We start from the raw sequence: 14,959 nt of genomic DNA on the forward strand, positions 1-14,959 counted from the left end.
TTTTAAAAAAAAAAAAAAAAAAAAATGTGCTTACCTCTACTCAAAGCAAATGGTATCATTATGCGCTTCTGGGCTGGAGGAGAATTTGCAAGAAAAAGTTGTAAAGCTAGAATTTATCACTTACTAACAATTTGTTGAATCCAATTACTTACATTTAGTACTGAACACTTTCAGTAGTATAAATTGGAATAGCTTTTCTTATATCTCTATTTCAATTTTCTCTTCCTCCCATGCATTTTAAATGGGAAGCTGGCATGAATATGAGCCCAGTCTCTCGACTAAAAAAAACTTGGGCCAAAGTGAAGACTGCAAAGTTTGACATTCTTGAGGTAAGTGAAACTGATGTTTTACTGTTAAATGTTTTATACCTGGAAAGTGGGATTCATTTGTACGATCTGTCGTCTCTGATAGTGTTGCACAAGAAAAAGCCTTACAGACCAAAAGGAAAGAAAGGGATTCAGATTTCAGAAAAGGAAAATAAATCAGGTTTTGGACTAGTCTTTTTATAAAAAGAGTGTCCATTTTGAGTTTAACTGGAGAAGTACTGACTGTCAATCACAACACATTGTATGCGGAAATAGAGTTGGGGTCCTGAACAGTTGAGGAGTTTATGTCCCAGTTTGCCTAAACTAGATTTATTTATTTATTTAATTTATCTGTAGTGTCTCAGTTAAGATTTCCTCATTCCCACAGAATATTCTTTCACCATTCTTTCAACATTTGTAGCTAACTTGTGCAAAGCCCTTCCCATGTAATTGTGAGGATGATAAGAATTGTGCACAAGGCATGTGGATTTGAATCGCATTGATTCATCTATTCCCTTGGTGTATTGATGCTTTCAGTCTACTGTCTTTGGAAATATAAGCATTCTTTCCCAAGTTTTTTCCCAATTGGAAATTATCATTAGATATCTCATATGATGCCTTATTCATGTTATCTAATAAATTTGTTTTCCTTCTTGCAAAATGTATACTTTCAATTATTTTGAATGCTTTGTTATCAAATGTAAAGAACAAATTCCCTACAAAGTGGCTAACCATCACCTAGCCCAATGACCCTCAAAGGAAAATTTTCTAATGTTGAGGTTTGACTCTTGGTTATCAGTTTTAAATCTGATATTAAGAGTTAGCAACACAGATTGGTTTAGGTTTATATGATCAGAATTGATATTAGCTTGTAAAACTGAACCAAACATCAGAAAAGAAAACATTTGTGTTCCAATGTGTTGTGTGTACAAATATGTGTATGAGAGGGATACATCTTATTCCTAATGAGTTCCCTAACTTATTTTGAATTGCTTATGTTTAGTTTAAGTTGTGATTTTTTTAAACTTCTATAGATGAGAAATAAGTGGTTAATACTCTTCTCTCTTTTATCTGTAGCATCAGATGGACCCTTCCAGCAATTTCTATAATTATCGAACAGCTCTTCGCGGGGCAGCACAAAGGTCTTTGACTGCTCATAGTAGCAGAGAAAAGGTATGCACTTAAAGCAGTGTGTAATTTATGATAGAGTCACCACGTTTTACACCGGAATGCAATGGGAACTACTTTACTGAGCTTCTTTTACCTATTCATAACTAAGACAGATGCACATCATAGAAATTTTATCACTTGACACACAGAGAAAGAGGAATGCTAAAGAACTTTGCAAATACATAGTACTATGTTATTGTTACATTACTAAAGTGCTTATTTTGTAGTGCGTCTTGTGTTTAAATAATAAGTCATATGTTAAGGTGACTAATAGCCTTAGAGAGTAATTTAATTTAATGGAAAACAGACATTTAAGCTCTGCACAAGGTGCCTGACTTAATGTAACCCTTTCTTTTAAAAGAATTAGCTTACCTCCCATGGTTAAGTCGTTTATTTTCAGAAAGTAGGCTAGTTGCTATAGCATTAGGCCTGCTGTTACTAATTGGATATGCAGGTGGCAGAAAAAAGTACAGGGATGATGTCTGTGAAATTAATGATCCTCTCCCTGTCTATGCTTAAGCAATACTACCCTGGATCTAAGGGTCCTCTCTTGGCACATTTTGTTGTCATATTTCCTTACAGAGGAAGGCAAGTCATCTCAATGTTGGCCATGGTGTTATTTGAGAAGTACTTACCTCGTTTTAGTAAATGGTTAGTGAAGGTTGCTTGGTGGTGTTATCTTCCGTTTAGATTCTGGCTCTCTTTTACCTTAAACTATATAGTAAACAAATAAAGGAAAGGGGGGGGGGGTAAAATAATACTTCACAGCATTTCCATCATGTCTCCAGGTTTATAACCATTCCTCATAGGATCACATGGTTTTCAATCCCTTTGCCTTTCTGTCTATGTTTCTGTGACCTTTTGTTTCTGCATGCCAGCAGAAAAAAAATAGTACCTTTAAAATACAGTTTTGGCTCTCTGAATTAAGACCATTTAAAAAGGGAATTGGAAAATATAACTTGAGAAGTCCCTCCACTAAAGGCATCATGGGCAAGACCTTCTAAAAACCAAACTCTCTCTCTTACTAGTAACCTGTATATTCACTTAGCTCATAGGAATCCAAAGTCCTTATATTCTGACTTTTACTGCATTAGCTTTATGTTAGATTTAAGGGCTACAGATATGATGGGAATTATCTTTGGGTAAATGAGAAGTTGAAGAAGCTTGTGAAACTTCTTTATTGTTCATGGGCTTAGGGAACTGAACAGTGAAATACTCTCAGGGAGATTGGCTGTTTCCAATTCCTTGGGAGAGCAACTCATTCAATAGTAGAGAATCATGCAGGCATCCATGCATGCAAACTTCACATGAGGAACACCCAGAATTTATAATCCAGCTAGAGGCACATGGCCTGCATTTAGAAAAATTTTAAATATTAATGCGAGAAAATAAATGATTAACACCCCATGACTCTCATAGCTCAGCACCAAAGAATAGAGCACAGGAATATAGTTCTTGCTTTAAGAACTATTACAATGTACAAATATTACATCTTGGTCACAATTTTGTTCTCATTTCCCTGTGACTGTCATATGATGATGTATCTCCATTATATTTTAGGGCATACCCCACCTGGGTAGTAGCTTAAAAGCAAACATAGACAATATTTTGATGGATGAGCATCGCTGTGTTCCATTACGCCCCTGCAATTAGAATTTCATGTAATTTTCATGTATCATAAGGTATTATTCATTTGATTGTTATCCAGCCACTTAAAAATGTAAAATATGTGACTCCTAAACCATCCAAAATTGGGGCTACAGTTTGCCAACTTCTAATTCTTACCACCACCAGTAAATGGTGGTTTCAGATTCTTAACTGATGCCTGACAGAGTCCAACACTTCTCACCCTTAAGTAATTTTTGTTGATTTTTGAAGTATACTTTTATCATTATTCTGATGGTGTCTTAGTTCTAACACCATAGAAAAATAGCCAGTAACATTAGAAGGAGAAGGTAATGAGATCTTTACTAATTCAGCCTTAGCAACTTCACAGACAAAAACAAATGATTAAAAGCATATTCAAGAGAGCTATCAAAACTGAAGATTCAATTTGCTTATTTTCAGAAATCAGTGAAACAAAAAAATAATGAACACCTTTTTAAAATTACTTCAGGGGTATGTTTTCCTGTTTATTTGGTGTAGAAGTACCACATGAGCCATGAGCTTAGGAAACTTCAAAACCATGATCTTGAGGAAATAAGAGACCCCCACAATATATGTTTGGTATATTATTTGTATTGTAGAAAATTTAGAATCATTAAAAATATGTTGGCATTTTAGAGAAAGTGGAAGTTATTATATCTGAGCCTTTTTCTTTTTTTTTTTTTTTTTTTCTGATACTAGGGATTGAACTCAGGGGCACTCAACCACTGAGCCACATCCCTATTTGTATTTTATTTAGAGACAGGGATTGCTTAGTGCCTTAATTTTGCTGGGGCTACCTTTGAACTCGTGATCCTCCTACCTCAGCCTTCTGAGCCACTGGGATTACAGGCATGTGCCACAGTGTCCAGCTTGAACTTTCTTTAACAATAATTTCCTGCCTGAATTCTTTGGTTTGATGGAGTGATGTTTTACAATAATTAATCCCAAATAATCTTTAATTAAGTAACCTAAATCTTACTATAACCATTACCAAAAAAAAAAAAAAAAAGAAAAAGGCTCAGATATAATAACTTCCACTTTCTCTAAAATGCCAACATATTTTTAATGATTCTAAATTTNAAAAAAAAAAAAAAAAAAAAGAAGAAGAAGAAGAAGAAGAAGAAAGAAAGTTCATTGTAGAGAGTTATTGAATTTCACTCACACATTTATATTTCTCCCTCACTGTGGCACATCTGTCTCACAACATATTGTACCAGGTACTTCTGAGGTGATTTTCCATGACAGCAAGTGCTAACTTGTTTTCTCATTCACAGGCTATCTTTATCCCATAGGCATGTGTCGCCATGATTGCCCATAAGCTCTCACATTATCTTGAGCAGTGCCCTCAAGGATCAAATAAAATTATCCAGGGGGAAAAAATTATCTAAACTGTAGACATCTAAATGATGTGGCAATATAAATGATGGGCCACACACCTTAAATCTCAGTACTTTCCAGAGATAATTCTTCTATTAAGATTTTACCATAACTAAGAGGTTGATGAATGAAAAGCAAGAGTGCCATTTAGGTATTTTTTTCTTTTCATTATAAATAGAATTTTCAGATTTTATTACTTGTTACTCTGCACTGAGAGAAATAGGAAGAACTATAGGAAAAGCATTTGCCCATCTATTTCCCAGTACCACTTATTCTCGCTATGTTTTGGTTAATATTAACATTTGCACCTTAAGCAAAATTATGCAAGGGAGGAAGTGGCTGTCACATAAGGTGTACAAAGCACTATATCTTAGTTCATTGTGGCCTTGCATGCAACTCACAGTTAATGTTGTTTATTAATCCTTGGAACTGTTTGATGAGATGCTAAATGTTTATTTACCTAGACAAACTAGAATCTTTTATTTTCTCTAGATTGTGATACCATTCTTCAGTCTCTTAATCAAAGATATTTATTTCCTCAATGAGGGCTGTGCCAACCGCCTCCCAAATGGCCATGTCAACTTTGAGGTGAGTATGATAAAGTAGGATGAAAAATCAGGGCACAGAGGGAAGTGCGGCTCTCTAGCACTGCATCCCAGGCCTGGCTGCAAGAGCTGACTCTGTAGTTCTACAACAAACTTTCTCTTTCCCTATTATTTTATAAGAAATTATTAATACCAAGTAGAATATAGTTGCATTATTATTATTATTATCATCACTATTTAAGGGAATGTTTACCTGGACCAACCTAGCAAATACAGTTTTTATTAGATTTCTTAAGTATGTAATACAGAAGCTTAAAAACCAAAAGGAAGCATTTTAAAGGGAATTGTCTCTTGCAGGCTTAATAATTTTTGATGATCACCTTTAAAATTCTTCTCCTTTGCTCTCTTTCAGAAATTTTGGGAACTGGCCAAACAAGTGAGTGAATTTATGACATGGAAACAAGTGGAGTGTCCATTTGAGAGGGACCGGAAAATCCTGCAGTATCTGCTCACAGTGCCAATCTTTAGTGAAGATGGTGAGGCCATTCAGTTGTAACCACACTGAGCATCCCCAAATCCTGCATTTAGGAAACAAGCATATAAATGTTTCGTGCTTGATTCTGCATAAAACTAGAGGCCAGTCCTCTAATCTGTCCCAGCTTAAGAGCACAGAGAACCTTATGATGTCTTCCTACAAATTTTCACTTAATATTCATCCATAACCAGTGTGTTTCCAAATTTAAATCCTTTCAAATCCCTGATCTGCAAAGCTTTGAACATAAATGGAAAGCTATTGGAGGATGTTTTTTCTTTCTTTCTTTCTTTCTTTTCTTGTTTGGACTTGCTTCAGTGGAAAAGAGGTGTTTTGTGTTTTGTTAATAGACAAGGTAATTTGGGGTGGGGGAGGAAAAATCCCCAAACAGTAAATTGTTATCACCAGCCATTTCAAGAAGTAAAAGAATGTCTTGACCTATTAAACTATAGGGACATTAAGGCAGAAAAAGTGAATGAATATGTATAGAAAGATTTATCAGAAGAGAGAGAGAGTTCATAAGACTTGGGGATTTGTTTTATTGATTCTTTTTTAATATCCTAACATCATAGGAATCAATAGCACCCATTGGCTGAAGTTCCTTATCATAGATTGATAGTGTTTGCAGTAATGTCTGAAAAACATCTCGAGTGACTACTACCTATTTCAGAGTGTAACTTGATTGTTTCTAATCTCTATAAATAGGATTAGTAACAACCTTTCAAGTTTTCAGATGAGGATTCTATTTTATTTAAAAAATAAAACATATTAGAAGGATAAAAAATTGGCCTAGAAAACCTGTAAAGGGTTGTTTAAAAACTGAGGGTACCAGGAAAGAACTGTCACCCCTTTCATTGTAAAGAACATAAATCTGAGTGTATGGCAGCATTATGTGGTTTGCATTTTGTAAACCTTTTTACCTTATGAATTCTTAGTTAATTAAATGTCTTTTAAGCTTAGAGGCCCCGAGGTTTTTGCTGAGAGTGTCAAAAATGATGTTATATGTTCTTCAAGAAATAATGAACCTTCTCAGTCATAATTTGATATCTGAAAGAGAGAGTTGTCTTCAATATGGGGTCCGGTTGCAGGGGGGATAGATGGAGGTGGATAAGTGGCAGGCTCCAGTATTGACACACGGTCTCTTTTGGTTGATTGTAGCTCTCTACTTGGCATCTTATGAGAGTGAAGGACCTGAAAATCATATAGAGAAAGACAGATGGAAGTCTTTAAGGTGGGTCTCATTGCTTCTCATTGCTATACAAATCTACAGGAAATGTTAGCTTTACCTGAAGAAAGCCACACGTGTTCTTTGGGAAGTCCCCACTCACCTGTTCCAAGTCCTCTACACCATATTTCCTGCTAACTGAATCTTTGTGGCTTAGAATTTTCATTGCCCTAATTCAGTTTTATTACTTTACATTTTTTTTTTTTTATACTGGCAGATACACAGTGACTCTGTTCTTCTTTCTCCCATAATATAATAGAATGAGGAATTGAAATTATCCATTGGTACAGAAAACACCAACTATTTTTCTTTGTCTAAAAAATCAGAAGTTCAAACTTTATCTTTGAGTAGTTCTTCTAACCCGGAAATATTTTTTTGATCTGAGATTAAAAAATTAACAAAATATTGGTTTGGTTAATGCTGGACCAGTTAACACTGATAATGTTGGGGCCATTACTTATCAACTAACTGGATATCAGACCCCTTTTTGGTTTCAGAAAGAAAACTGGGACTTTAAATAAAATAAGGAGTTTCATACTTTAAAATGTTGCGATCCCATTAGAATTTTCACACAAAATGTGTTAGCATTTGCATTTTAAGAATCTTGAGATATGGCCGGGCACTGTGGAGCACACCTGTAATCCCAGAGGCTCTGGAGGCAGAGGCAGGAGGATCGCGAGTTCAAAGCCAGCCTCAGCAATTTAGTGAGGCGCTAAGCAACTCAGTGAGACCCTGTCTCTAAATAAAATACAAAACAGGGCTGGGGATGTGGCTCAGTGGTCGAGGGGCCCTGAGTTCAATCCCTGGTATGCCCCACCTCCCTCAAAAAAGAATCTGAGATACTTTAATAGGTAAAAAGCAGTGCAGGGCCTCATATAATATAATCAAAATTGCTATCACTGTATTTCTACTAAGCTGCTCCAGGAGTGCGTGCCTTTGGGTATGTTCCAGAGCTGACAAGTACTTTTTCTCTTCTTCCTTTCGTTCTCCTAGGGACAGTTGGGAGCTTACATTATATTTGATATTAGGCTAGATTTCATGAACCAAGATATCTAAGATACACTTGTTTTTTTGTGTGCATGTTTGATTTGTGTGTTTCAAAAGAAAACTTAGGCCACCTTCTTTGTACCTCTCAATGAGGAGGGATGAGGTACAGAGGTATCGGAATTATTATCTTTAGGACAAGTTGAAGTGATAGATAAAGGACTGAAGATGTTTCTTGTACCTCAGACACAGATAAAGAGGGTCATAAAGACTGGCTGGCTAATGCCATGAGTCCTGGGGACATTATAGTCCTGCTAGGTTGATGCCCCAGTTCTTTTTTTTTTTTTTTTTTTTTTTTTGTGCCTGTCTGTGTCACATTTCCATTTAAATTTTGCATTACTTTGTTTTTGAATTAAAAGATATGTGTGGTATTCTTTAATATTTTGACATGCAAAATGAGTTTTAAAGTCTACACATCTAACTAGATAAAATGTGGAAATAACTCCTCTAAAAATGAACCTTTTTAAGGTGAATTTCATCTTTCATACTTTTTCTTCTTAATCCATCCTTTCTCTTTTAAAAACTTCAAGTTTGGTAAAGTCCTTGGGTATAGCTTAGCTATTATTACTTTTCTTAAAGATTTTTAAAAAAATTATCCAGGGGACAGATTGACTATGCATAATGGATATGTGGTATCTGCATTACCTGTGGCATCCAGACATTAAAATAATCCAGACGTGCCAACACTTGTGTTTAGTTGTTTCTCTGTTATGATACCTTCCTACTGATGAGTGAATCGGTTGTAAGATTGATTAGTCCAAGGTTTGATAGTAAAAACTAAAGATTGAGTTGCATAATCCTTTCCCATATCTCCATGTGCCATATACATAGTACATGATAGCATTGAACATTTGATTTGTTGAAATGCAACCAGAAAATTTAGTGGAGAATTTAGAAATATGAGGTGAAAAAGAAACTGTACAGGCTTACATTGTGTCCAGGAATGGATCTGCAGTTGTACTCAACTCCAAAGTGCTCATAATACTTCTTGTAAGAACTGAGGGGCGGACTGGCAGCGGCCGAAAACAAAATTAATGGTATATGAGGAAATATGTGTATAAATATTGAAGATATATTCTTTGGTATAAAAGACTAATTTACATGTTAAGATTGTTTTCTAAGGAGGCTTGAGGAACAACTTCCTTTCATGTTTGTGCTTAAGCCTTGCACACACCATTTATACATCCTGTCGGTTCTCATGGTCATGATCTAGATCCAGTGCTTCCCTCCTACTTGGCCCTTCTCTCCCCAAAAAGTTCCTCCTGCACTCATACACTCCTGAGGCAGGCTTCTTTTCTTGTTGGTTGCTATGTGTGGTTTTGTGCAGTGTATGTGTTTTTTCCCTACTACCCGATAGGCCCCTTGAGGGCGAACACAAGGTCATTCCCCTCATGTCTGCCTCAGCCCTGGAGCCTTGCAGCTCCTGCTCCTGCAGTGTGAGTGACATTGTTTTACTGCATTGGCCAAAGCATAGTACCCACCAAAAGGATAAACAGTAGACACTAGGCTGTCACAGTTCACAAAATTCCATGTTAAGCAAATACTAAATATTCTAGAATGATAGTTCTTACCTGAAAACTTTTCAGTATATAACTTTTTTGAGAGTCATAAAATATTTGTATATAGACACTTTTCTTGCTGTTCCCAGAGTCATTAATTCCAAACACATTCATCAAAGGCAATGACAAATCCACCTCTGAGGGCAGACACTTTTCTTGTCACTTACTATTTAAATGATCCCAATGGTCATAGAATGTGTTGTAGAAGATGCTTTTATCTACTTAAGTAAACTTTCCTATTATAAGACTGGCACCTACCTTTTAAGCTTTTAATCTTGAATGTTCTTTGTGCTTTTTTGGTTTTTGTTTTAATATAAAACCACTCAAGATCTACACTTATGTATAAACAAAGCTTTTGCTATCTTCCTTAGAAACTATTTTAAGTGACTAGCAATTTTCCTAAAGGGCAAAGACGACTTCAAAGTTTGATCACAATCCTATTACAGGTTTTGGTTATATAAAATTGAATCTAAGACCTAGGACAGGTGGGTGCAATGGTGCATTCCTGTATCCCCAGCAACTCAGGAGGCTGAGGCAGGAGGATCCCAAGTGTGAGACTAGCCTTAGCAACTAAGAGAGACCCTGTTTCAGAATAAAAAATAAAAAGGAGTGGAATAGAGGTCAATCACCCCTGTTTCCATTCCCAATACAAAAAATAAAACCTAGGAAAGACAAAATTAATATTAGGCAATGTTTTAATCCTAATACTAATAGTCTTCTGGGTGCTGACTTAAATGGTTTACTTTATTGCACAGGTCAAGCCTCTTAGGCAGAGTTTAACACACGGAAGCTCCTGCTGCTGTTGCTGCTGCCTCTGCTGCCACTGCTGCTGCTGTCGCTGCTGCTGCATCATGCAGATTTTGGAGGGGCTGGCCTTTGTTTTCTGGCATCTAGTACTAGGAAAACTCATGAAGACCCCACAGCCCTGAGAGCGCTCTGGTCAGCAAAGCAAGGGAGCTCACTCCAGAGCAGATGGGAAACTCCATTCCCACAGCTGACAGATTGACTCAGGTTCTGTGAGACTGAAATGTTCGCTGAAGACACTTGAGAAAGAATTCTCTAAAGATCCCGGCTCTGCACATGATTCATCTCCTGGAATTTCCATGTGAATCACAGCTCTGCACCTGGACGGAGTTTTCTTTTGTGTGTGTGTGTTTTTTTTATTTGGTTGAACATTTGCTGCTAATGGGACTTACCCAGCTGAGCGCTGGCTGTTAGGAAGCCCATGTTTCTTTGTTAATTTAAATTAAAAAGGGAGAGGAGGGAGGGGAAAAGCCCCCCCTTGGTTTTGATCCCAGACCTCAGCTCAAGCAGTATTGCCAGAGAAGGCTAAGACCGGTTGGACTGCGGACTTCACTGCCCTTAGCGTGTGCTGTGTTATAAATTCCTCTCCTCCCTCTTCCTACAAGGTTTTGAGTTGGCTGCTGGTTAGCAAACTCCTTTTTACCCGTATAAGTTATTTAATATAATAATGAAGCTCAACACTGTGGTAGGAAAATAGCCACTAGGGGGGAAAAAAAAGCAGAGTGTGTTGTTGTTGGGCTACTTACCTTGCTGGGACTTTTTGTTTTCTTTGCCCTTCTGAGCTGTTTACAGTTGACCACTGTGTTCGACAGGTGGGAGGGGAAATGTTTTCAGTATTTTTGTTGTTGTTGATGCTTATTTTTTATTGTAAATTTAAATGATCTGATTTAAAGGGTCTTAGGAAAACCCATGGCATAATCACATTCTAATTTTTTTTTAACAGACTATGATTTTTCATTACTTTTTGGAGTCTGTTGGTGACTAAACATGTAAACAGAATAAATTGGAGAAGTTACCTCCTCCCCCAAGCAGTGAACAAAGCAAATGAAAAACACCTTGCTGTTAACTCAATGATTGATCTACTTGTGAAATAGCTCACCTTGGGAAACATCTAAATAATCTGTAGTTGCTCTGCAAACAACCATTATATATATTTACTCTAGGAGAAACTGTAGAGTAGTAGTCTGTGCTAATGAAAAAGCAAAACACCATGTTCAAAACAGATGTATGAAAAACCTTAGGACATGGCTTCCAGAAACAGCATGTATGCTGCGCATCATCTCAGCAGGCCCAAACCGGCTCCAAGTTGTCCCTTTACAGTCATCAATATATTTTACACTCTGCCAGGAGTTGTGGCGTCTTTTTTTTCTTATAGGGGTGGAGTTGTGGTGTGGGTGGGCGTGTAGTCACAGTAGCTCAGCTGTGGTGACTGGCTGAGAACGTGTGTGGATGGGCATTTGTTCTCTAAAAATGAATCAGAGTAAACATTTAATAAATAATACTTGCCAGGTGCTTTCTAAGATTATGTGATCATCACACCCACTTTTAGTGTATAAAAACAGGTATGTGATCTGCTGAGAATAGTAATTTGTTCAAGGCCGCATTGCTAAAGAAAGGCACAAGGATTGGAGCTAGGCCTTCTAATTCCAGAGCCCAAGCTTTGAACCACACCGGCAAAGCACCTTGCAAGTATCCTGGGGAATCTTGTTACCCGCAGATTTTGATTCTGTAGGTCTAGGGGCAGGGGATGGGGGATGGTGACACTGATGTCACTAGTCCTGGATCTAGCTTAGAGTACAGGCACTCCTGTTTCATTTGTACCTGGAGATTTTAATTTACGGGGGTAACTGAGTAAAGACACAGACCAGTACCATTCAAAGTCTTATATTACTGACATTTCTCAAAAGAAGGTGGCACGATACATCTCAAAGACCCACAGAAGAAACACCAGTGCGAGGAGACAGCAGGAATGAAAAGAAATCCTAGGCTATGGCCTTTACTGAGGCTTCCCCAGGAAAGGAAAGGCAGGGCAAGGTACACATTTAAGACTGGCAAGTTTGAGTAATTTCCGCAGGCTCTGGGCTGGTGGGGTGGTCTCTAGGTGCCTGATACCTGGGCTGGGATGGATGATGAAGGACAGGAAATACTGCCTTGGTATGTGAAAGTTAGAAAAATAGAGGAGGTTCCCAGCAGCTGAGGAGGCTGAGACGGGGATAGCAAGGTCAAAGCCAGCCTCATCATTGGTGAGGCACTAAGCAACTCAGTGAGACCCTGTCTCTAAATAAAATACAAAATAGGGCTGGAGGTGTGGCTCAGTGGTTGAGTGCTCCTAAGTTCAGTCCCCAGTACCAAAAAAGAAAAAGAAAAAAATTAGAGGAGGTTATAAGCTAGATATTTGGCTTGTAAATGAAAGAGTATACTCCTGGCCTGAGCTTTGTAGTCTTTTTGTAGTCTTGGCTGGCCCTCAGAGGATCCTTCTCTCACTGGCCAGCAAGATTTTTTACCATGTCAAAATATATGTTAGTACATGATTAATACAACCCCACGATACCATCTCTAGTCCCCTTATACTGGCTTCCCTGGACTCTGCTTTGGTGGATGACAGCAGTTCCTTCAGCTGTCTAAGTCAGGGGTCAGCAAGCTATGGGCTGCTGGCCAATTCTAGCCAGCTGCCTATTTTGTGTGACCTACAAGGTAAAGGGTTGAAAAAAAATCAGAAGAGGAATAATATTTTATGACACAAAAATTATGTAAAATTCAAACATCAATGTCCATAAGTAAAGTTTAATTGTAAGATGGCCACACTCATTTACTTAAGTGTTTTCCTGTGGCTGTTTTCTGCCTATGGCCACAGTATTATAATTGGGACAGAGACTGCATGGCTCACAAAGCTGCAAATATTTACTCTCTGGCCCTTTAAGGAAAGGTTACTGACCTCTGATCTAAGTGTTTTTTTTAAGCATTAGCAAGACAGTTTATAAAAGTGTCAAGAGGTCTCTATTATGGAATTAGGTACCTAAACATGGCTGCTGAAAAAAAATTTCCTAAAGTGCTCTTAGGCTTAAAAAAATGTGAAGCTGTTTCAGCAAAAAGCTTTCATGGAGTTACCATTCTTAAATATAGCCTCTTGTTTTAATGTCCAGGTTAGCCAGAGGTTTAAACCCTGAATTAACTTATCTGTGGAAATGGTTAGATAGTCTCCCTCTTTTACATGTGTGCATTTGCACTCCCCACTGGGTTTATAGGTGCATTTATAATTTCATGAGGCTGGATGGAAGCCTGGGTAAATACAAGCATGAATGGCACCAGGCAATGTCAGACTGATTGGGGTGGTTCTGCCCAGGCATGTCATGCATTCCAAGGCTGCAGGCTCTGGGGCCTGGAGGGAGCCAAACACAAGTTGGGTGTAGATAGGTAAAAGGAGAGCACACCGTTTACTACTTGAAGTACACCTTGTTTTTGAGTACAGAGTTCCCCAGGGGTGGCCTGTCTTTCATCTAACAAACACAACATGATCAGAAACTGATTGTCTTTGCCTTGAAGGTTTTTGCCTTTAGTTCTCCCCTTCACCTGGCCCTGGGCATCTCTGCCATTTCCCCATACACTTTCTCCTGATATGCTTTATTTCTTTTTGTACTTTATTTTTCAACTGCTGTCCACATGCCTCCTGTGTGTAAACCTCAAGGAAACAGCCCACCACTGGAAAAAAAACTGGCTAAGAATTTTCAGCTGTAGTTCTAAAAGACCTCTGCCCTCCAGAGGTCTGCCCTATGGTCTGTCTCAGCAAAAGACAATGCCTGCCTCCATTCCAAATGCATCTTACTATTCTGATGGAGAATGAGCGACTGGGAATAGAAAAGAGGCTTAGGCCAATTTTCTGCTGGAGCTGAGGGTTCAAAGGGATTCCTTAATGTGTTTCCTGGAAAAAAAAATGTGGTTAGTGACCTGGAAACTACTAACTAAACATATAAAACTGGAAGATATTCTATGGCAACTCCATTTGTTTTACCCTTAAGATGTGTTAAAAGGAAAGGCTTTGGTCAGAATTGGGTTTCTAGAGTTTTTAATAGTAAATTGGGGCACTTCCTGGGTAACTCAAAAGAAAATTATTTCTGGGTTTGAATGATTGGATAATTGCCTCAGTTCTCTGCTTCATGTAATCAAGATCACTTGACTCTACTCGATGCTGACAGGAGTTGGGGTTTGAGTATCCACACTTGATGGTTTAGAGACCTGTCATTCAAAACTGTAGACAAGACTGCTTCCATGCAAAAACAGAAGAGTGCCTTAATTCTGTACTTAAGAATCAACTCCACTTAGAGGTTGCAGTTTGTTTGTTTATTTACTTAATGCAATGAGGAAAGTCCAGGTAGCTAATCCCTTTTTAGTGCCAGCAGGCTTAAATTCTACTCTTCAACCCTGAAACCCTGCTTCACTTCTAAACAGCCACACACATATCATCACATTCTGGAAAGAAGTTATCTTGGAATACAGTTAACTGATAGCATACTTAAACATAAGAGTACACATAATCCACTTTAGCATTTCTAGGCACAAGTTTGTAGATCATAATTTGGGGAATTAGGAAAAAAGGAACTGATGCTTCTTAGAATAAAAAGGAATATTATATACTCCTAGTTGGATGCCAAACTGGAGAGCTTTCTAGTGTGAAACAAAGTTTGCTTTCTTTCCAACTTTTTCCACCTACGCAGCTTGGAGAAAATGAAAGCTAGCGTGAAATCATCTTTCTC

The 14,959-nt window shown here is 37.8% G+C and overlaps 1 protein-coding gene across 3 annotated transcripts in view; it reads left to right on the forward strand.

The window, feature by feature from the left end:
• Positions 1 to 11,557, forward strand: part of Rasgef1b (RasGEF domain family member 1B) — a 553,655-nt gene extending 542,098 nt beyond the window's left edge. For all 3 annotated transcript variants that reach the window (XM_048784769.1, XM_048784770.1, XM_015499248.2), the window contains 6 exons: positions 250 to 329; positions 1,383 to 1,478; positions 4,992 to 5,087; positions 5,457 to 5,580; positions 6,735 to 6,807; positions 10,160 to 11,557. In XM_048784769.1, the coding sequence (XP_048640726.1) occupies positions 250 to 329; positions 1,383 to 1,478; positions 4,992 to 5,087; positions 5,457 to 5,580; positions 6,735 to 6,807; positions 10,160 to 10,184 (494 nt within the window). In that variant the 3' untranslated portion in view covers positions 10,185 to 11,557. The remainder of the gene's footprint in view (positions 1 to 249; positions 330 to 1,382; positions 1,479 to 4,991; positions 5,088 to 5,456; positions 5,581 to 6,734; positions 6,808 to 10,159) is intronic.
• The last annotated feature ends 3,402 nt before the right edge of the window (positions 11,558 to 14,959 follow it).

The sequence above is a fragment of the Marmota marmota genome, unplaced genomic scaffold (assembly GCF_001458135.2).
Source record: "Marmota marmota marmota unplaced genomic scaffold, marMar, whole genome shotgun sequence".
NCBI lineage: Eukaryota > Metazoa > Chordata > Mammalia > Rodentia > Sciuridae > Marmota > Marmota marmota.